General features: G+C 34.6%; 1 protein-coding gene across 3 annotated transcripts; it reads right to left on the reverse strand.

Moving 5' to 3' along the window:
• Positions 1-154: 154 nt before the first annotated feature.
• On the reverse strand, positions 155-23564 carry LOC103982665 (ATP-dependent DNA helicase SRS2-like protein At4g25120). 3 transcript variants are annotated; one of them, XM_065147610.1, is made up of 30 exons: positions 23390-23564; positions 22873-23293; positions 22754-22795; positions 22484-22647; positions 20494-20692; positions 19307-19363; positions 19116-19221; positions 18892-19025; positions 18682-18756; positions 18443-18568; positions 18210-18341; positions 18055-18138; positions 15965-16078; positions 14852-14952; positions 13975-14041; positions 13136-13186; positions 10528-10605; positions 9668-9871; positions 9543-9581; positions 7746-7814; positions 7570-7656; positions 7413-7469; positions 5895-6064; positions 5694-5787; positions 4618-4668; positions 2621-2683; positions 2465-2524; positions 1586-1648; positions 1259-1398; positions 155-569 (listed from the first exon to the last, which is right to left on the reverse strand). In XM_065147610.1, exons 1-29 carry the CDS (start codon positions 23515-23517, stop codon positions 1309-1311), a joined length of 3126 nt encoding a protein of 1041 aa, XP_065003682.1. In that variant the 5' UTR covers positions 23518-23564; the 3' UTR covers positions 155-569; positions 1259-1308. The 3 variants fall into 3 exon arrangements, with proteins under 3 accessions (XP_065003682.1, XP_065003681.1, XP_065003680.1); XM_065147609.1 differs by having other exon boundaries at positions 1267-1398; positions 5694-5790; XM_065147608.1 differs by having other exon boundaries at positions 5694-5790.
• Positions 23565-24118: the final 554 nt, after the last annotated feature.

Here is a 24118-nt window from a genome sequence, read left to right on the forward strand (position 1 = left end):
AAACCCAACCACTCTGGAAAATACTAAGCTGACCTAACTGGCCATATCACTCTGAACTGGAAACATCTGTGACACTTCCTTTTTGCTTGTTATGAGCTGCTGATGGCGCTCTCTAACAGGAGGAAGAAAAATGTGGCGTTGCTTGAGAAAAGTGTTATGGCGAAATGATGATTGCATCTTTTATTGCAAGCAAAGTAAAGGTTCACATCCCCACCACAACACCATGACGGGAGCAAAGATATCTTCACCAACTGGGCTATCTTCCTACCCCATAAATTTTGGCACTGTTAAAGGAATCTCTGGTTTATAAGCTTCATCACACTTGCAGAAGATGGCAATGCCCGAGCCTCCCACCTTAACTTACTTTGATGGTTTATTTCCCAGTTTCTGTAGACATTAGTTCTTTGAGTCTCTGCTGGTTTCTTCGGGTTGGTCATGAAGTCAGCACGCCACCAGATCGACCAAGACCTTCTACTGAAGGGCGTCTAACGAATAGTGGTGGTGTGCTCCTCTGCTCCTCTCCGTGGTTGCAAGTTGTTTGAAGCAATTCCAAATGATGCCATATCATCCTGGAAGAACGAGGCAAGAGCATTCCCAAATTAGCCATATAATACAGCCGATTTAATTCACTGGATGATAGAATTTACAATGAAAATGCTATTTCAACCACAACCAGATCCTGTAATCTACATTCTCAGCATCTAGTTTTGTTTGTGGTAGGAAATAAAAATACAAACCGAAGATACGAAAGGAATCTTTAGGTAAAATGTAGACAAAAATTACACTCGAAAGTCAACTTGGGGTATCTTCATGCATGTAAAGACTGATATAGTATAAAAATATCTATTTAGGAAAATTCATTATACAACACATATGACAAAATCAACAACTGCATGGACTTAATAGGTAGAAGCAGCATCACCGACCAAGATATAAAGATATTGACATCCTCAACATTAATCAACCCACAGGAGTATATAAAACTCTGGTTCAAAAGTTCATCAACCCACAAGAGTATATAAATAATATGCTTAAGAACGGAAAGAATAGCTTTATAAATTCGAGAAATGAGAACCCTCTATAAATCTATTTATTCCAGAACACCGGTTAAATTAGTCCACACAAACACCATTAAAGAAGACTGTTATGTTTTTCTTGTTGAATTGACTCGCTGGATCATCTCCTGCATTAAGCTGGACGTGACTAACAGCAACCATGTTGGTTTAATTTGTTGCACTGTAAGTAATTTATGCTTTACCTTTTTACCTATTTATGCTTCACCTCAAAAACTTCAAAGAATGCAGCCTTTCACAAGGACCTATACTGTTCGATCAAACGTGATGCATGAAGACGTGAAGTAGGATTAATGGTGCATCCCAGATTCTGCAGATAAGAGATCTGCATGGGAGAAGAGAACGACATATTAGCTGGCTAAAGAGTCATATTTACATATCAAAAGGGAAAAAGAATCTAAGGAACTTGAGGTCATGAAAATTGAATTGCTAATAGTAAATCTTTCAATCTATCCCGTGACAAACAAAAAGTCATCAGCAAACAAGATATCTTATAAAACAGAAGTCATAACCTGTTTAGGTGTAGCTTTGAATGATCCCATAGAGTTCTCGATTCTTTGTTTTTGGAAATGTTCCTGATAGCAAATTGATGCCAGCTATTATCTCAAATAAAATCTCGGAATTTTTATTGCTTTGGAAACCAGTTTACAAGCTTCCTCTGTTGATAGACTTAAGCTGTAATTTACAAGAACTGGCATTGTTCTTTTCTTGAATACAGCAGAGCATTCTTTATAGATAACCAAAAGAATAACAAGATATATAAAGTAATGTACAAAATTATTTTTATAGAGCCGTAATTAGCATAAAAATGACAAAATTTTGCGTGCTATGTGCAATCACGCATGAGAGTCTCAATTAGGGTAATTTCTTTGCTAATGATAACAACAGAAGCTAGATAAATAAATTTTGACTATTCCACAACTCTACAAGTTTTAAGAGAGCACTAGAGTAAAACACAACTCAATGCCATATCACAAAAGAATTTAAGACATCATAGGATTCATAGTTTATCTAAAATCTTAGTAGCCTCAATTTGATATGTTTTGGATAATATATTTCATTTATTTACCATAATATTATCTTTATACAATATGATAATTATTTTTTATAAAAATTATAAAATAGTCATAACGATATATTGTACAGTATTATTTACATTTTTATTTTTGGGAGTTTCTTAACTTTTACATTTTAGTTTCATATGTTCTTTTTAAGGACTGATACCTTACAAAAAATAGAGATAAGAGAATCCCCTAGCAAAACTATTTTTGTGATCAAATATTTGGTTTTAACTTATTCTAGGATTTTGCATTTTAAAGTTTTTTTATAATTTATAATTCTTAAATTATTTTCTTGGATCAATCTGTTCTGCAGTTTTCATGCATACTGACCTGTTTTTCTCTATTTAAATGTGCACGTAGCCCAACAGGTATTTGTTCCCACTTAATAACCTGAAGAAAAAGAGAGACCATTATCATGGACTTCTATTTTAAATCTTTCGTCAATATTTTGAAAGCAAAAGTGAATTAATCTTGGCAAAAACTTACATATTGAGCATATTGAAGTGTTTCATCACCCTTCAAGCAAGATTTGAGAATTCGCATAACATCCTGGAAAATAAAAGCAATTAATGGAAGACATATAACTAGAAGCAATTCCAGAGTCCAACATGGGTAGAAACAACAGCTTCTTGTTGTTGTAGTGTAGCAACATATAATAGTTCCAACAAGGATATTAGCTTTTTTTCGGCTGATACTTCGTAAATTCTACTGTATATAAAATTTGAACACGAGATATGTTCACACACAAATCTATTTATCTACATGGACTACCAATCCATCTGCCAGCCAACCATCCAATTAGTTTTGTATGAAAGCTTCATATGTTTCTGTTTGTTTTGAAATTCATTTTCTCACCATTAAACCAGAAACTTTCTTTTTTTACCTCAATTAATTTACCTAATTAATGGCTGCATAACAAATGATTTCTATCAATTGCAAAACTAATCAGTTCACATAGTCTGTGAAAACCTCGGAGCCCTTGGCATTCAACTCAATATTATAAATCAGTAAATCTTGTAATGGTTTTGAACTCTGAACTTAATTAAGCATATGATTTTTCACAAATCTCAATGACAACAAAAGATCCATATAGTCGACCCCAAATAATTGAGACTTATGGTTTTATCGTTTTTGTAGTAAATCCTATAATGGGCATTCTTTAGGCATAACTTGCAGTATTGATACCACAGTTGGATGTTCTCAAAATCTGGCTGATCAACTCTATTTTCAGCCGGACAGTGAAGTTGAAGCTTTTATAGAAACGCTTGTCATCTATGGCTCCCATCAACCATGTTAGATCTAGTTTACTTAATGCTTCTTTTGCAAACTCATTTTATATTATAAGTAGAAAAAATAATTAAAACATGAATATTCAGCTAGCTAAATTGTAATGTCAAAATTCCTTAATCTTCATTCCTTCATCAACACACAATGAGTTGCATTATTTAATGGCAAAATTGCATATATAAACATGTATATCCCTCCAAATTTAGTGACTTTCATATTTATTCCTCCAAATCTAAGTTCAGCATATAAGTTGTCGTAAAACCGAACTTGTATGGATGACCTTATAAATAACATACATTGATTTAATGAATATAGTAACATCAATGCGCTTCACAATCCCCATTTTGAAGGTATAAACTTTATGGACATTTAGGTATTTCATATTTTTAATATTATTTCATTCAGACTACCTGATAACCATGGCTAATTTTGGTCAAATTAATTTTTTGGATAAATGTTAACAAGAAGGGTATATCTAGAGGATCTTTATATTAAATTTGTCATGGCAATTATGCAATAAAAAAAGTTATGAAGATAAATATGCAAGATAAGATTTAATTAATACATCCCAAGGTACTTTACAATAAACAGGCATCAAACAAAAAAAGCCATGCAGCATGGATGAAAGCTTTGAGATGAACGCTGGAAACAAGAAAGAAGCAAGACAATGGTGCTATGAAATTAATAACTTAAACAACTCAAAGGTGACAGGAAAACAGAAATTTGAGATAAACATTTCAAAAAACTAAAGGATACTAGAGATCTGTTATTTTAAATATAATGGCAAAGCAAATAAATAGGCAATGAGGACCAGCAAAAAGGCACACTAAGTGGATTCTTACATGTTTCTAAATTAGTCAAAAGGCAAAAAACAGCAGACTATCTTTTTAGAGTACACCTAAAATTGAAGAAAACAAGTATATGACTGTGCTACAGAAAATGCCGTCTTCCTGAAACTCCATGTGTAAACTTGGAACAACAGAAACAGCACGTGAGTTATAGGCTGACAGAGGTAAAAAAGCAACCAAACACTAAATATCATGTGCATGATGGGCACCATTCAGAGAAACATCATAGGACAGAAGAAGGTGGTACAAGGAACAACAATCAGACATACGGATATCTGAGCATAGAGAATAAAATTGTAATATTTACTGTTAGGCAGCCATCCAAAGGAGACATCATAGAAATTAAACCTTGTGTTTGTATGTCTTGTTCCTTAAACGTTCATCAACGACAAACCCAATCTGTGATCACAAGAAAAAGAGAGATAGAGAGAGAAAGAGTGTCAACAAACTTTGCATGATACTGATTTGCTGTAATTATGCCCTCCATGATAACAAGTAAACAATCACTAAGGTAACATTTTGTAAAGCCAGTAACACAAGGTGTGGATAAAATTTGCATTATAAAGTAGAGATAGTTGATATCAGATGATTGACAGTTATGGTATTTTAATACTATAATTATTTAGTATCAATCATGCCATAGTGTCGAAGAGTAGCTCAGGCCAATTTCTGGCACATATTACTTGTTTTGCATAAATTTTCAAAGAAAAACAAGCATATATTGTTGCAGATTTAATTTACTTGTTACAGCCTTCATAATCAGATTGGGCCCAAGGGCCAAATGTATTTTTCTTTTAGGAGGTTCAAATGCACGAGCTTGTTGCCAATGAGGGACCAGTAACTAAAAAAAAAGAATGTTCTGATGAAGAAAAGAATGGATGCCTACTATAATTTATTCCATTGCCCTCTTTTTCTGTTCTATCATTTTCGTTCTTCTTTCCATATCATTTCTCCACCTCACTTCTATTATCTCTAAAATTTTCCATGGCAAGATTTAACTACCAAGATCAGTATCCATAGCAGAATTCTGTCAAGGGACAATGGAAAACATATATATTGAATATCCTTGAACATGATATTTATTGGAATTGGTACAATGGCAATAAGGATAACCATACAATATGGCATGTACTGATCTTCACCAAACCAGCATCTCAATTCAACTTATGAAGTATTCTAGTTTATTAAGTTGCATTGCATCTATGCTTTTTCTTCTTCCAAAGTTGATTTGCTGTTAAGTTGCAGTCTGATAAATGTGAATTTAATTTTGTGACTACTATCAACAATATACTTTTCTAGGACATGAATTATTTCCAGGAGATTCTGAAATAATAACATAAAACCTTCTCAACTTTACCCCAGAACAAACTATAACGAGTAGAATAAAAAGGTGTAAAAGTCAGGAAAAATACTCCAAAAAGTACCTTGTCAAGCAACCGGTTTGGATGATGAAATGCAGGCCTTTTTGCCCATTGATGGAATAAACTAGAGACAATGGATCTCTCTTCCAAGTTGAACCTGCTAATGATATTATTAGCAGTATGAAAAGTCCATTCACAAGAATGATACGGTAATTATTAGAAAATATGCTAACTATAAAAAAAACATGATTAAATTATAAGTACCTCTTCAGAAATTGGTTGCCAAGGCATATCTCAGAGAATCCTTCAACACTTTCTGAAATATCATCAGGAGTCCTACCATTTTCATGAATTGTTTCATGTGAAATTTCGTATCCCAATGAATTAGAAATGTTTCTACTAGAAATTGCCAGGTCTTTGGAGATTGCCTCACCCTAATAAATTGAGCAAAACAAATGAAAATGGCTTTTAAGAAGTTATAAGTATTAAACTAATAAGAATATTATTTAACTAAAAAAACAGTCAACAGTTAAAAGATCAGAAAGAGAACAAATTGTTTAGGTACAAACTTAGTTGCACTTATATAAAGTTCTTTTTGCTACACAAGTAACATGAAAACCAATGTTCAATTGAAATGGAACCACTTCAAACCAAAGTGAGTTGCAGAATAACAAATTGTTAGTAACAGCTGGATTTAACCATAACCAGGCGAGACTGACACTTAACGACCCACAGCACTTGTTGGCATCCAACCACAGGACATTGACATGCATTACCGCAATGACCTGGCTTGATGAGAAACTGGCCTGTTACCTTCGTTCAATCCAAACCACTAGACAAAATGCTTAAGTTAAAGTTGATAGCAATATACCTTTCAAACCCATAAGTCAACGTCAATCTTGTCCAAGGATTAAAATATCGTACCGTACCGAAGTTTCGAGATTTGCTCGGTACAATACAATATTGTATACCGAGCGATATATTTCGATATACTGCTCGATGTATATATATATATATATATAAGGAAAAAAAATCTGCGATGTCACCTCTCTTCTCCCCACGCAAGGCGACGTCACACATATATATATACACAAACACACACTGCCCAATACGGGCAGTATTATTCGAAATTGAAGACGTTGGTCTTGTCCACTTCCGATATGGGATCAATCGGGGTGTTACAATCTCCCCCGCTTAAGGGCTTGAAATCAAACCCTAGTATGATACATGTTAGGCATAGCCCAGTGGTGGCTCCATATCGTCACATGACCTTTGACCTTGTCCACAAGTAGTCCTTTCCTACTTGTGCCCTTACCATGCCCTAATACTATTTCGACTTTGATACCAATTGTCACGACCCAACCTAATCAGAAATTGGCAATGTTAACTTCGCTAAGCCAAAATCATTGACCAAAATACTTAAGCTACAATTGATAATAATACGTCAATCGGACCCTTATAAGTCAATCTTAATCTTATCCACTTCCAACATGAGACTAATCAAGATGTTATAATTACAGCATGATGGTACAACCATTCTTATAACCGAACATGATAAATAGTTGTATTCAGTAATTATAACTTTTGTCAAGAATTTCAAGTATTCAAAATCATCATGAGAATGAGGTGAAACATCAAAAGAAAATAACGAGATTCCAATATAAAAGAACATGAAGTTTTATTCAAGGAAAAGATAATAAAACAAAATTATAAAAATACTAGAATGCAAGCATAATGTCTAAGCAACATCATAAGTGTGAAACTGTCAACTGAAGAATGCACCTGTATCTCAAGAAGGTGGCCTGGAATTTCTTTGAGGAATCGTGAAGGTTGCAACAACTGAAAATGACAAGTGAAACATTAGCAGACCTACAACTTAGGGAATATGATATTACAATACAATATATCTATATGAAATTACAATGCAATATATCATTACCTGCCAGTTGGAATCCATAATGATGTACACAACATACAACTTCTTCCTAGCACGAGTCATTGCAACATATAGAAGCCTTCGTTCCTCCTATTATATTTCATAAAGCATGCAGAACAATGAACAGAGTGGTGTACAATGAAGAAGCAGCCAAAAGAACTTTATATTTGAAGGCTCACCTCAAGAGTGGTCCCACCATGGACAATGCCATTATACTCATGAAGCAAAGGAATCTCATTGTCATTTGCCTAAAGTCAATGAGTTGTCAAATTGAGGAATGCATGTAGAATGTGATAAACAAAATATAAACTTGGCAAGGAACACAATATAAAAGAAAAAAGCCTGGATATCAAAGAATTTCTAAACATCAACAATTATGATCATTCACATATCTTGGTGCAGATATGCACAAATCAAGCAGCTTCAGAAATTAAGTATATAAATTTACTGGAAGTAGCATGTTTGATGCTCTAAACCGTGACTCAAGTGGGTGAAAAGAACGGAGAGAACTACAACCATTTGACTATTGGTCATTTTCACCAGTCTGAAAACAGAACAGCACAGTGCCTAACAACAAATAGTCATCAGCACAAAATAAGGTCAATCATAATAGGCATGAGACACACAAGGTCAAACAGTCATTCATACATAATTTCTTTGTCATTTTCAACTTTACTAAGATAGTATTTTTGGTTTTGGGTAATTACATAAACAACAATGAACAAACTATCTACATAATTTTGATGCCTTCCAATTTGGCAACTCTATGACTAGCCTTCTAGTCGTGACTTCATTGAACAACCTACAAGGTACACACAAGGATGGGTTAGAATGCAAATCCATTGCACAATAAAATTAAAGCAACAAAGGTACTTGAGTGAGGTTTTGATTATATTATAAACCAATTTCATGTATCACACCTCCGGCATGCACGAAATTTGATAATCAGAGATCATACCGCCTCAGATGGTATGAAAAATGTCAAGAGTACCAGATACTTGGCTCTGGGTATTTTAACTGATTTTCTTTGCAAAGTATTTTATCCTAGGAAGACAAAAAACAATTACTACAGTTTTTTAAATGTAATCATTTTGGCTAAAAAGCAAGAATAAATTCCATTAACAGGAGACCTTTATGCACAAATAACCAAATAGTGCTTCTAAGGTTAACAGCTTCAACTTCTAAGAACATCAAATGAACAGAACTACAATAATTTCCAAGGTTCTCAATTTCGGTCCATGTCGGTATAGTACGTACCAAGGCATACCAGCAGTACATCGGGGCGCACCATCCGGTATGCCTCGGTAACTGTCGGATTTCGACCGTTATCATTTGGTATAAACCCCATATCGCCCGATATAGAGATAAAATATTGGTACCACCTAGTAGAGAATGGTCCGCATACCGGTATCCTCTCATATCAGTGCATACCACCCGTACCGAGCGATGCACATCGACATTGAGAACCCTGATAAGTTCTGCCACGAAATATGCATTTTTCTTGTTAATAATACAAATAAACAAACATTAGCATTAGAAGTTTCAAGCAATACAGGTACATTAATGTACAGCTTTTCAGAGGTTGCATGTAGTTAAAATGCTTATTGCAGGACTTTACATGCCACACCATATTTTGGTTGTGCACTGCAAGCAAACAAAATATACATTTTCCCAAGCCATCAAACTGTAAGAATATTAAATATAGTCTCCAACTCTTACCTTCTTCAGTTACACAATTAACAAGCCAAAAAAACTCAGTGACACTTCCTGCAACAAAACTTACAAATATATGTGTATGTGAGACACGTGTGTGGCAGTCACTCAATAAAAAAGCACAGTCAAAGTTCTAGTAATCTGAAACCAACTAAAGCAACTGATACAAAATATATAGGTATAAATTGACATAACATGAATGAAAAACTTTAAAGATAAATGAAAATGGTAATTGTATCAAAATTGCTCATGTGGTAACATACCTTCACAATGAAAACTACATCCCATTCTAGACCTTTTGACTGAAGAAGAGAAAAGTATGTTCAGTTGCATGCTTATCATTACAACAATGAGCAGAAAATGATATTGTTGGTTACAGAAAAAGAACCTGATGAATAGTAGTCAAAGTTACTGAGTTTTTATTTTCTTGCCTTCGGAAGCGAAAGTTTTCAGTTTCCCTCATGGTTATGAAGTCAATAAAGGACTTCAGAATGCTCCCACAACCTTCTTGTTTACTCAAATTTTGAACGTCTTTGTTAGTGAAATGCATGGACAAGAAATCCGACACATCATCCATTAAATACTGAACTACCTGCATATGTACAAAAAGACAGTTAAGAATATGATGTAAATTCTGGGATGTGCAAGTATATTGCAGTCCAGTTTGGTTATCAATTTATCAGCTTTTTTTGGATCTTCACATTCTACAGGGTCGGCATATTTCAAGTGCCAATTATTCATGACTTTCAAGGTCATAGACTCATAGTTCATAGCCATGTTTGAGCATTTTGTTAAACGGTAAACTAACAACAAAGACATAGAAGCATATGTGCAACCCTCTACATTCAGTCCAGCCAAAAGAAAATACTTTCATGATTTCATCCATCTTGGTGCCACCAATATTTGATGATCATGATGGGAACAAAAAATAGTTGTCACTGGAAAAGAAAACATTTGAAGATTTGTCCGTTCAGTTTCTTGCATAAAATGGTATGCATAATAGCCTGTCGGCAAGAATTGAAGTGGTCAGCACAGCAGATTATGTGAAATATCACAATGCACCACCAACATGCACAGTAGTGCAACATCCAAACAGTGGCATCCACATATCCAACAAAGTCTTATACTTTATAGAAAGGGTAAAAGCTTGACCCTGAGGCAAAAAGGATGAGAATGCTGAGCTATAGCCATTATTTTTATGTACTCATAAAATGTAAAGTAAGTGACTAGCATGTAGCATTGGCATACAGATCTTAGATCATTGTCCTCATTCAGCAACTTCCCTCCTTCTACATCAACTACAGCACGTTTTTCAAGAAGATATTTCTGCAAGCATAAGGATAAGAAGATAGTCAGCAGAAACAGAGACAATTTGCAACCTGGATAACATATTCTATAAGCATGTTTCCATGGGTTTGTATATGTGCTTATTTATAAAGTACCCATATAATTAAATTAGAAAACAAATCATCAAACAACAAAATCAATGTTGAAATTTTAGTTTGCCAAGAAGGAATCAGTAACTGGAACAAAGATCCAATTGATGATGACAAATGTTTTAGTGAATTACCCCTGGTTAATGCCCAACTAAGGTAAGCAGATATTATCAATATCATAGTCAAAGGGTCAAGATATTCTAAAATATACAATGCAATAATGTGTTGTGCCAAAAAAATGTTTCATGTTCAAGCTACATGGAATCATGCAATAAGCTCCAAAGAGAAATCATCAACAAACGCTTTGAAGAAAAGAATGAAATCAGTACAATAATAGAAACAACAGGGATTTCATGAGGCGCTAGATGGATAAAAAGAAATTTATCATATCAAGATGAACATTGAATTTTTTTCATAGCCTGAATTTTTTTTCATTATATTTTGATGTATGCATTTGTCAAGATTTGGTCATAACCTCAAAGAATATTCTCAATCCAACAAGTTATGAAAATAGAGAACTTCCTACAAATGTCGGTTTGATATGTCACTACAAAATTTCACTGTCTTGCTCACACTTATTATTTTTCATGTCAAGAAATGGAGTAAACCTGAAGGATACACTTCTTTATCCAGTGTCACCCTTTTTTAAGAAATGAACTAAACCTGGCACATTATGTATCCAAATCCAATACAATCTTGTAACATTTGACCTATTAATTTCTTCTTTTAACATACAAGTTCCACTGCTTGCATATACAACATTTATATGACTAACATCATTCTGAATATTTCAAGTCTCAATCTGAAATATGTTTTGTTGCTGAGTTAGAGACATTACGAGCAACATACTCTCATAATGCCTATTGAGAAAAAATTGTCAAGTAAGAAGATATAACAAATAACCTCCCCATAAATAGAAAGGCTCAAAGCAAAGATGCGGCCAAAATTAACAAATGAACATGGATAAACTGCAGAATGGTTCACACTTCACAATCCTAACAAGCAAAGAGTTTGTACAAAAAGACAAAAAAATGCATTGGTCTGCGCTAATTTACCTAAAATAAAAAGTCTGAACTACAAATATTGGCAAAATTTTACATGTATCAACACAAAATAAAATCAGCAAAAGAATGTTTAGCAAGTATTTAAATGCTGGTGCATATAATGCAAAGAGGTCACCGCACCCGTTACAAGTTCCTATTGATCAGTTGTACAGAAGGTATTAGATTCTATCACACAATAACTGCTTGTGTGAAGCCATTTCAAACAAAACCAAATCAGTGTGTTGAATTGGTACAAAGAAATACCTCCAATAACTTCTCCATGATCTATTCTTGTTCTCTTTGATTTGTCGCCATTTATCTCTTCTTTTCTGACTAATCCTTGTTAAATTTACATTAATATAATTAAAGACATAACTTCTTAATTTATAATTTATGTCAAGCCAAAATAACCAACCAGAATATAATAAATCATGTTTTTAAAAAGAATCCAGACCTTGCAACAGCTGAAAGTGTTAAAACTTTGTGGCTTTAAAAGTTAAGGTATTTATAATGTTTCTTAAAAAACCATTTTTATCCAAAACAATCCAACCCCCAAGTGTTGGGAGTTCTTATCACATTATTTGCATTCTTCAACAAGTACCATTTCAGCATAAGCAACACTAGTTATAAAGGCAAGCAAGTCGTATGATCAATTTAGGTACTAAATAATTGTCTTGTACAGTTTCTAGTCTTATCAACATAAACTGGAACTAATTTATACCTACTTGCTTCACAAGTGGACTTAAGCATCTCTCCCAATTAAGTTCATGTGTTGCTTTCTACTCTAGCAACCACATTTCACCCGTGGCATATTTGTTCACATCCTTCCAGTTATCTCTCTTACATCTCCAGATTAAAAAGAACAACCTAAAAAAGGAGACCCCTGAAAAAATCAACCTTACCATGGCAAACAAGTCCTATCCATATTATAGTTAGATATTTTACATTAATGGTTATATAAACAATATCCAAATATTTCTGACAAAAACTAACTCTCAAGTCCCAAATATGTACCATTGCACCACACATTCATGTCTGAAATCCTTGTTCCAGAATGATAAAGATTTGTACGACAATTTTCCAAATCCAGTGAAAAGCTTCAACTTGATAACCTAACAATCATTCTATCTTTTGTATCGTAGTGACACTATCCAGATCATATTTGATATACAAATTACAGAGGTACATAGAAATAAAAATAGAATCACTAGTAAAAATTATAAAATGCAATCTATATGCACAGGACAAGAAGTTGCTTAGATCTCTCTTCCAAATTAAATGAACATCAAATTCTTTTCAACATTAGATTTGGGAAAAATAAATTCAGGGCAAAATAGAACCTAAGTTCTTTGTTTGGACATAGAACTTATACTGAACCTGAGGTAACATATTTGCTGCAGAAGTGATGACCATTGAAATTGATGGTTCCTAACAAAATCAACGGAAAACAGAACTTCTAAGTTAAAATTGTATTGAGCCATATAATTATCTTATATAATAATTTTAAGGATATAAAAATTTAGATGATAAAACAAGCTACCATTAGTTCTCTTTAGATTTCCCAATTAAATGAGAAAGAATGTACTCAAAGAAATAGATAAAATAAGAACTTGTATGCACAGCAGATGTAAAGATCACTACCTTTTGTTATTGCATAAACTTAAAGAAACATCCTAGACTATAATGCAAAAAAAAGGGGTACATTCATTTTAAAGCATAAATGAGATGGAAAACCATAAAATTATATGCCAATGAAGCAAAATAAGTCAATAGAAAGATGTGTGTCATCACAAAAATATTTGTTAACAATCTTATGTAAAATGCAAGTGTGATGTGTACTGAAGTAAATAAGCTAAATGTTACAATTAGGATAAACATAAAATAAAGCTGAACCAATGTTTTTTGCTAACAATACAACATTTTAAAATGCACATTATAAGCATCTCAATTATAAGCAAATTTCTCATATATGAATATCTTAGCATTTATCAATTTAAACAGCTAATTCCTGAACCTCCCACTTAATATCTTACAAAATTCAATTGGTATAGCATTTATGTGGAGAAACATAACACTCATATGAAATACGTATTCATCATAACATCACTAATTTCGACGTTATGTCAGATCATGACAGGTTTATAGTAGTCATACTGAAAAAAAAAAGTCGAAGTACGGAAATTTAATTCAGCAACTGAGGCAAGACCATCACTTACTCTTCTTACAAGTTTGGATAGCATATCTAATGCAGACAAGACTTTCCGTCCTTGAGTAAGCCGAGACCTATTAGTGAGTTGTTATAGAAATTCACAGATACAAAAGTAATAACATAAATAGAAACATTCACATAACACTAGTCATGACAGTCTCGACTTTCCTGTGGCTTTCCGAAGATGAAGAAATGATAGTAGTAGAAATTATATGCAAGCCATAAATTAATTTAAATAACAGGTACAAAAAATTCATATGTAGTTTCACCATATTTTTATAAAGTATAACTAATTACAAAAGAGATCATTACTATTGATAAGATTCTTTACCACAAGATCAGAGAAGATGAGCATTGTTTGGTGTTGTAGCTCTGTGGGTTACTAACATGATGGTTATGTCAACAGAACAAGGCTACTTAATACAATTAATAAATCATTTTCTTATTGAAAGAAACTTTTTCTAGTAGATATAGATGAGACAATAAAATCTATTGAAAGCAGGATCAAACAAGACGAATCCCACTATCAATCATACCAAAAGTCTAAAGTGAGGATTCCAAGTTACAAGCCTATGAGTAGTCTTACCTTAATATCAATTATCAAATTGTGAAGCCCTTCAAAAGACAAACTCAGCCTTACAAAAAATTAATGTTCTCGGTTAAAATCCAATAAATTTAGTTTTCTTTTCAATACCAATGGTATCCAATACTCATTGGACAAGCAGCAGCATAAGAGTTCGAATGAAGTTCAGAGATTCTAGAGTACAGGAGTCAGTGGAACTTTACTAGAAAATAGCATATGATGATAACTATTGCATGCCATACTTAAAATATACACATGCTGTCTGTTTAGATACCAAATAAAAGTTTCTTGAACAACAAACCTTTTGAAGGTACCCGAAACCTTTGCATGAAAGATGTCGTTTGCAGCTGTTTGGAAGCTACATTTCCTTGCTGAGGAAATCCTTTCAACATAATCAACAACCTGTAAGCCACAACAATAGTCATCAGCCGATGACTTTTTGAACTGACAATGCGAACGAAATACAAATTTAAAATTGGGATGCAACTTGGATTGGTTGAAAAACGAACCAAATCTAACGACCAAATTGTTGTCCCAAGTCCCAACTCTACCCAAAACCCATCTAATCGCACAAAAAATTCTCTCAACCATAACCAAACCATTCAAGTCAATTATGCATCATGCCATAGTTAGATATATGTATGTTGAGATGTCATACCTACCAAAACCATGTCAGCTATATATGGACCCATGCAAACAATGTGCATGTACACATTGCATATCTCAGACACAATGCAGCTTGGTGGGTGCATGCAGAACAGCTGTCTATGGTCAAATCTCCATAATTTAGGACACTGACAAATATTTAAAAAATTCATCTTTGCACTTGGGGCAATGTCGCAGCTAGTGAGGTTTTAACAAAGGCAAGGCAATTGCTGGATCAAATATAAAAACTTCAATAAAATAATTTTTAAATATGTAACATACAAGTAATATCAAATAAAATCAAACTTTTCAAAGGAACCAAGATATTTCATGTTTTAAGAGAGACAAATTTCAAAGTTTTTGTGGGATGCGTACAGAAACATGGCCCAATATAACACATGAAGGAGTGAACCTTACATCCAAAACAAAATGTCACTAAATTTTCATCCATTCCAATCAACACAAAATTAATATATTCATCATATATTGAAACATATACTTATATCTAAAGAACATTATACGATATTAAAATCAAATTAAAATACAACTGCATCTTTTATTTTCCCTAGTATTTTAAAGACTTGAAAAAATCAGCCTTCATCATAGCCTGGCAAATGCTCCGAAGTATTAATGTCTTGAAAGGTTTGTGACATGTAACACTATAATCAGGTCAGATTGGAAGGATGGAACCACCAAGTTGCAGCCAGATTGGAGAATTAGAGTGCCTTAAGAGTTAGGACGGTCATAGATGAGAAGCAAAAATGAGCACCATTTTCTTTTCTTCTTTATCACCAGGTAAAAGTGCCTTGAAGGCTTGGCGAAATGGACCATCATCACAGTCAGGAAATGTGGTTCTGAGTATTGCCATAATAGCCTTTATTACCTGTGATATACAAAGCATTTTGTCAACTCAAATTGCAGTGCTATGAAAAATTCTACTATTAAAGCATAAAAGCAATTCGGTGCATCACATTCAAAGGAACCTATAAAGCAGAAGGTTAAATTTTAATTGATCAATGATGATACTGAACAATCTATTTCATAGGAAGAAAGCTTGACAAGATGATATGTCATTGCAGTATAACCAGGAAACCCAAGACTTGTTCACAACAAATTACAGACCTCACATGGCTGACATAATCCCTTGGTTTCTGATTGGAACCATATATATGTCATGTGAATGCAATGATTCCTTATTCAAGTTTCCACTAACAGCATTTGTCTGCTACATGCTCTAACTAGGTGACATTTTAGATACCACTTAAATGTATCAAAAAGCTTGAGAGTAATTATTGCCTTGGGAAACTGTTTCATGTATTACAAGAAGATCATACATACATGCAAAACAAAAGGCAAACATCACAAGCCCTTACAAGTTGCTACATGAAGACTGCATACTGATGTTTTAGTTGAAACCACAAAATTAAAGAACTTACAGCTGAAATCAGTAAAGGTCCTAGTGAAATAACTTGTGGGATAGCCCAGTCCATGAGGCTGCCACAAATACATGGCCTAGGGAGGGTCAACAGGCACCATCTTCCCTTTGTAAGCCAAAAGGTAGTTTCCATGACAAACTCAGGTCACCCAACCCATAAAGCAGGAACCTCACCATAGGACCAAGGCTCACCCTATCTTATGTTTCACCAAAAATAAACTGAAATTACAAATAAATTTCAGATTGGACCAAAGTATCAACAAAAGAACTACGATAGAAAAGATAAACTATTATTTAGTTAGCACTGTAATTAATCAGAAATTGGACCTGATGTAAACCTGATATAGAGACAAAGTTAAACTGTCAAACAGATCAAAGTTAAAACTAACAAATATGGCCTACCACAGAGGAGAGAAAAGATTAATAATGGTTTTTAAAAAGTCATGAATAGGGTGTTAGAGAGAGAGAAAGGCCAATCAAAAACTCTTTTAAGTAGCAAAAACTGCTCAAAGAAGATATTTGACTGGAATCTAGTTTCTAGTAGACAATTACAAAAATAAGAAAACTAAATAAAGTCGATATGAGAAAGTCTACTTCAACCAAATTTTTGCTAAAACAATTCCAAAATTAATGATTGACTAGCATAAGGAAACCTGAAATTGAGCAACCATGATGTTATATCCACAAATGCATGACACTAGGCAATCTTTACCCCTAAAACATCGTCACAACTGTTGCTTGATTGTATAAACATAGCAAGAGTAAAATCAAACTGGCATTTATTTCTATAGAAAAAACGTGGGTTCAAAGGCATATTCACTCCAAATCAAAATATAAAGTGCTCCAAGAGCAACAACAGATTGCAACCTTAGCTAGCTCTAATTCCAGGTAATGTTGTGAATTTAAGAGTTGCTCATTTATAACAGACCAGTTCCTAATCAAATTAGAGCCACAATGGACATTGTCAATCATCATGCTGTTATGTAAAATTTATCTGAAGTACCTCTAGGGGTGCAGAAGGTCAACCCTTAGCATTTTATAAAAAAATTCTAATTGCAGAGTGATATTCAGCATAATTAATGTGACCAGCTAGATTAGCTTGTAGTTAATCAGAACTTCAGAAAACCAGCATCCTCAAGCCAGGCTATAAATATAAAAAATGCATATCATGCCTATACAAAGAGAAGTTTATTAGATGGAGAAATCACGATTCATAAAACAACCCAAAAGTAGGGCAAGTTTAAAGGACAGTAAGGTACTCGAGAAAAACATTCTTTGATCACTTTCCTGCAATATGTCTCATGACGGGACAAGCAATTACCAGATGCAAAACAAGTGCCACATAAACCAAGGCACAACCAACACAAGCTAGATAGAAAGCATTAAAAGGCAACAACATTGGGAATTGGAGGACAAGCATAAACCTTTTTCCGATAAAAGGCCACCCCATGAGAATTAAAGGGTATTTTCCTGTTGCGAAAGCACATCTGAAATGCTCTACCAGAAACCTGCATGAGACAGAATAACAGATGCAATTAAAAGGAACAAATTTAAGATGTAATGTCACACAAATACTTACTTGTCTCCGATAAAGTATTGCAACATTGCCAAAGGAACAGTCAGCATTCTGGCCATCTGATGCGATTTCTAAAATTTTATCAGCAACAAAAGCACATTGTGCCTCTTCATTGTGGCATTCCATAACAATAATCTGTATATTGTTAAGAAGCACAATTAAAACAGTAGATGATTATGAGCTTTGTGTAAGGAGAAGAGATTTATAAAGTCTACAGATAACTTTGATAGGGGTACCTTGCTCCCGGTGGAATTATCAGTCTCAACTTGCTTAATATGGCAACGTTTATTGTTATTCATTATAACAGCTGATGCTGCCTCAACTATGCACCGGGTAGATCGGTAATTCTTGTTTAATCTAATCTGCAATTATTTATAGCAGAAATGCAGAGTTAAGAGCTTGAGATATATGTCAAATTCTAGTGCTCATTATAAAGAAGTTGAAACTTAGAGGAAATAATCAGCCAATCAAGGACCTCTCTGTGAGTGGGAAAATCTTTCCGGAAGGAGTCAAAACCACAAACATCAGCACCATTGAAACTGAATATAGACTGAAATTTCAGAAATGTGAAGCAATATAAGTATCTGGCTTTAGCGGATCATAACTTTTAGAATAGAGGAAAAAAGCAACTGCATCAAAGAGAGAGGAGAAACAGTTAAAGAAAATGAAATTAACAACTGCACACCTGATCTTCATCACCTACAATCGTCACACGATTATGAGAAGCTAGAATTCTTAAAAGACGATACTGCATCGAACTTGTATCTTGAAACTCATCTATAACTATGGCCTTCCAAGTGTTCAAGCACTCATTGTACACTAGATATTTAAAAGAATAAGTTAATTGCGACAAATAAAATCAGCCTTAAGAATGACCGGATGACATAAAGAGAGAATGCTGATAATAACCTTCAGGAAAATCAGTGAGTAGCTTTACAGAAGAGCTAATAAAATCATGATAGTCCAAAGCATTGCAAGAGGTAAGAATTTCATCATAGTGTCTGAGGATCATAGCCTGGTCCAGATCAAACAGGATAAGATGAACCATTACTATCACAATTGGTAGGAATATTGTTCAACGGGAAAGGTCACTAGCTTACTCCAATTTCATCACCAATCTTATCACATTCTTCAGTTGCTCTGCCAGAAGCCTTAGCCTGCCAATAGAACATATATGTGGGTATGCATTGCACAATGTAAATGCACTGACATGTGCTTTGAAAGTGTTCTTTGCAGTCTGCCTCTGAAAATGGTTCACAACCAAATTTCACACTATGAAATTGGTACATTCAACAGGCCAAAGAGCATAAGATATTTGTAATGTTGTGTGATATATTTTTAACAGATGGTGACATATATGCAACAACAATTCAACACAGCATGGTTCACGAGAAAGCAAACTTCTGAAAACACAGTCACTGTTCACATTAAAAGAAATGCCTTATCGACTTTCATCTTAACAGCTTCAGACCAGGACTTGGTGCCTTAATATACTGAGCAGTACAATCCAAGGAACCATATGTGCTGCATGGCTCAGGCTGATTTGTCTATTTATTATGCTTGTACATATGAAGCCATCACAATACAAAATAAAACACTGGCCATCGGATGCACACTTGGCATGCACCAACCTAATCCTACCTGGCAGGCTGGCACCACATTTGAAAGTGGCGATAATTGCTTGCAGTAACCAATTGAAAGCTAATTGCTAAGCCATAGTATATCGAGCATGTCAATCATGTACAACAATTAAGTTCCATTGCATGTCGGAGTTTGTACCCACAAAATATTTCCTAAGTAAAAGGGATGTACAATTTAGAACTTAATAAAACAAAAATGAACTAGGCTTCATAGTAGATAAATTACTCAAGGCCAACGTATACAGTCAATATATGAATCAACCTAACAATCAACAACACAATATCAAATAATTACACAAGAAACCTACTGCAATTGCATACTTATAATGCCCCTATTCACTACTTAGTTTCTTTTTTCAGATTTATAAGTTAAACTATAGTAGTCTGGAAAGAACATAAATTAAGTTCATAAAAATCCAGAAAGTGACAAAAACACTAAATTCAGAGAGTTTGTAAAAGAGAACTAACAAAGTTCATAAGCGAAGAAGGCAATTGATCAGGCTTCATTTTCAAAAGTTTTTTAGCCAATCTAGAGTCCATCCATCTAATAACAACATTAAGACAAATTCTGTAGCAATATCGTAAGTGAAACATGATTTTTCCATATTAAAAATTAAAAAAACAATTATAAGATACTAAAAGTGTACCTGTGTAACAAACTTTAGCCACTTTTTTGACTTTTCCTTTAAAGATTTGGCAATATCAGTACTAGGAAGATCTTCAAACTTCTGAACTGTAGTTTCTTGTGCACTGTTTTGATCATTCTCCATTATACGCAAGGCCTCAATAACAGCCCGCCTTTGTTGCCCTGGTCCATATATTAGGAACTCAGGGGTGCGGCCCAACCTATGATACATCATATATCAGACAGGAGAAAAAGTGTAAACATTGAAGCATCACTATTCAGTATTTCCTGTAATGCAATAATTGGTCCAAAAATATAATAGGAAAAGAAAATTTTTAACAACATCCGGAATAGAATTGTTATATTATTGCCTAAATCAAGTAGTTCTATGTGTTGTGGCTCAACTAAGAGCCTAGGTAGATAATTTTGGCAACATTGGTAGCAAAAGAGCTCCCTTTTGAGGTATCTTCAAGTTAGTGCAGATAAATTGTTTAAAAGTTTATAGCACATAAAATGCAGAAAACATATCATTCTTCATCAAATCTCAAGCTAGTTTTAGTCAGATGCTTACAATCAAAGAATGTAATCCATACATAAAACTAGAAGCTAGTATATTTATTATATATTCAGTGGATTGTAGGAAATACTAATCAGCAACAATTCTACAAAAAATGTGCATAACTATGCTTGTTGATTGAGCTCATATCAGTGGATTTTGGGCTCTACACCATTTACAACCATGAATGTAATTATAAATCTGGACCTTCATCTTCCCATGCATAAGGTTCCAAGAAATTTAAGGATGAGTTGAATTAGGAGTCGAATAAGTACATTTCAGAAGTGGATACATGTGCATTGATACCCTTCCCTACCCAAGATTAAACACTTGGTTGTTAATATAAACTTCTTTACCGAAAGAACAGAAATTGATAATCATGTACAAACTTCAAGGTTGACTTTTATTAAAACTTATGAAAGAATAATTAGTATTAACTAATTACTTAAAGGGCTAATTAGATATTATCCCCTGTAATTAGTTATCTTTAGCATCTCGATCCCTATACTTTCAAAAGTTACATTAGGATCCCTATATTTATGAAAGTGAAATATTTAAGCATGTTTCTCCTCATGCCGTCGACTCAGCTGACGGAAATATCATAGGGTTTACTACTAAGCACATGCTGACTCTACCTCACTTTAGTTTATTACTTAGCACATGCAGTATTTCTATTAGTAGAGTCAACGACGTGAGGAGAAACGGGATTAAATGTTTTACTTTCGTAAGTATAGGGATCATAATATAACCTTTGAAAGTATAAGGACTGAGATGCTAAAGGTAACTAATTACAAGAGTTTATATGTAATTAGCCCTTACTCAAAAGATAGATCAAAATGGATGACAAGGTTCTCGTTATAACGCAAAATAGAAACAAAGACTATTTAAATGGAATAGAAATATGATTTTAAGATTTAAAAGATTTAAATACTAATTGTTAGATTTATCGTTGCATTTTATTGACAAGCAAATATGTCCTCTTATAAAATATTGTGTATTCAAAAACATAACATAGGATGCAAAATACAAACCATACACAAGCACGCACATATAAATGCAAATGCATATAAACCACAATTATTTCTAGATGAAAGGTGTTTATATGTTCCTTTGAAAGAAGAAAAGTTTTTGAATTCATCTAAACCGTAGGAGTCTTTCGTGACTAAAGCCTCATCATAAATATAACATGTGACTTTTTCTTTTTCAACTCAAAAAACTTGGAACAATATCTCCAATCTACAAAAACATTAGAGTAATCAATGTTGCCTGTCCTTCACTCAGTGCCAAACCCCACTTGTCAGTAAATTAGATACAAAGTTATGGGAAAGAAAGGCTTAGCAATGTTCCAGTATCAGATGCTGGAAACAAGCACACTATCCTCAAAATCAAGATCGATGACAGCATTCTTCACAAGATAAAGGCATTTATTTCTACAATTAGAAATGGAGCTACACACTTTTCTGCATGTCTCCTGCAGAGCTGCAAACAAAACGAGTGGAACGTGCTAATTTCAAGGTCTGTTGCGACCTCTTTTCCAGCCACTGCTCGTATCCGATCCCTCATCTCCGATGCAGCAGCAGTGGTGAATGTCATTGCAAGAATGTTCGAAGGGCCAATCCCCTAGAGAACACAGAGAGTTTTCCAATAGCAAACAAAGCAAATGTATGTGTTGAAAAATATGGTGCCAAAGCCATCTAAACAATTGTCAGTGTTAGATTCAATATACCTCTTTGAGCAGTGTCAACACCCGCCCAACCATTGTTGACGTCTGAATAATCACATCCATAAAAATTGTGAGGAAGAAAAAAGTGTACGTGCGAAATGGTTGAGGGCGAAGAAAGACACCTTTCCACTTCCAGGTCCTGCTACGATCATCAACGGGACAGAGACGTCGCTGCAAGCCGCTTCCCTCTGTGCATGGTTAAGCGATTTCAAATAATCCCAGTACTTGTGCTGCTGCACGGGCCAATCGCCGGCATCCCTATTGAAACTTCCCTGCAGGTCCAAATCCAACTCCTCGCAGCTATCCACCACACGCCTCCAGGAAGCTTTCCCGTTCTCCTCGCTCGACCTCTCCTTGTTGGCCGTGGACCTCTCTTCGCAGAGGGCGTCTACGTCCCGCAGGAACGCCTCATCGAAATCCTCGTCGATCACGCTGCTAGACGGAGAAACGATCGAACCTCGATGACAACTCCGAGGTGTGGGGTTCATCGGGGGCGTCGAACACCCATTCTTGATCTCGGATAGCGGAACCCTTCGAGGACACCTGAGGAAGACGAAGAGGGGAAAATAGATACGTCAGCGGGCGAATCAAGGAAAACGGGGCAGAACAAAACCAGATCAAAGGGAGGGCGTTGAGGACTTGGAGGAGGGAGGAGGAGAGAGCGCGTCGCTGGATCGCTTGCAAGCGAGGAGGAAGAAGGGTTTGGTCGCGCGGAAGGTGTGGGGGATTCGGCTGCCGTGCTCGTAGTTCTCCTCGAACCCCTCCATCTCCCGGAACGGCGACCGAGATGAGAGGAGAAATCGGAGGCGGTGGTGGTAGCTACTAGTGAGGGGGAGGGAGTCGTTTGAAGGAGGCTTGGATTGGTCAAAGGGCGGGACTGTGGAATTCCAAATCAGATCTTTCTTGGGTTCAACTCAGCCCGGCCTGACGGGCCGGAAACGGTTCTCGGCCCAAGACATATTTCACGATCCAGCCGCTGTCGTCATAAAGTGACATGGGCAAAATTACACATATATTTACAATTATTTCACGAAATACACATCTTTTCTTTTAATTTTTATTACAACGTATATATTCTGCATAAGCATATATATATAATCATTCCGAATAATTTTTTTATATAATATATAATAAATAAACATATATGTATATGTTATCATTGTTCTAACTTCTATGTTAGTTATTTTAAAAATGATATTATCGTATAATTTATATTAGGTGATTTATTTGAAAATAAAAGTTTTCAGAAGACACTCTTCTTCTTCTTTTTTTATAGTGCCTCTTATTTATTGTAATTCTATGAATTTTTTTTTTTTTAACTACGTATGGATAAAATCTTATATTGACAAGCAACGAATAAGAGATGAA

Source organism: Musa acuminata, chromosome BXJ3-4, assembly GCF_036884655.1.
Source record: "Musa acuminata AAA Group cultivar baxijiao chromosome BXJ3-4, Cavendish_Baxijiao_AAA, whole genome shotgun sequence".
In the NCBI taxonomy this organism is placed as follows: domain Eukaryota; kingdom Viridiplantae; phylum Streptophyta; class Magnoliopsida; order Zingiberales; family Musaceae; genus Musa; species Musa acuminata.

Bases quoted from the DNA above. Each gene is read 5' to 3' on its own strand.
- LOC103982665 (XM_065147609.1), bottom strand. From the start codon at position 23,517: ATGGAGGGGTTCGAGGAGAACTACGAGCACGGCAGCCGAATCCCCCAC. The intron at 18,342-18,442 runs GTACCCCTATCA...AACAATATACAG, and splicing joins ATAATTCCACCGGGAGCAAG to ATTATTGTTATGGAATGCCA. The intron at 5,791-5,894 runs GTACTTATAATT...TAATATCATTAG, and splicing joins GGCAACCAATTTCTGAAGAG to CAGGTTCAACTTGGAAGAGA.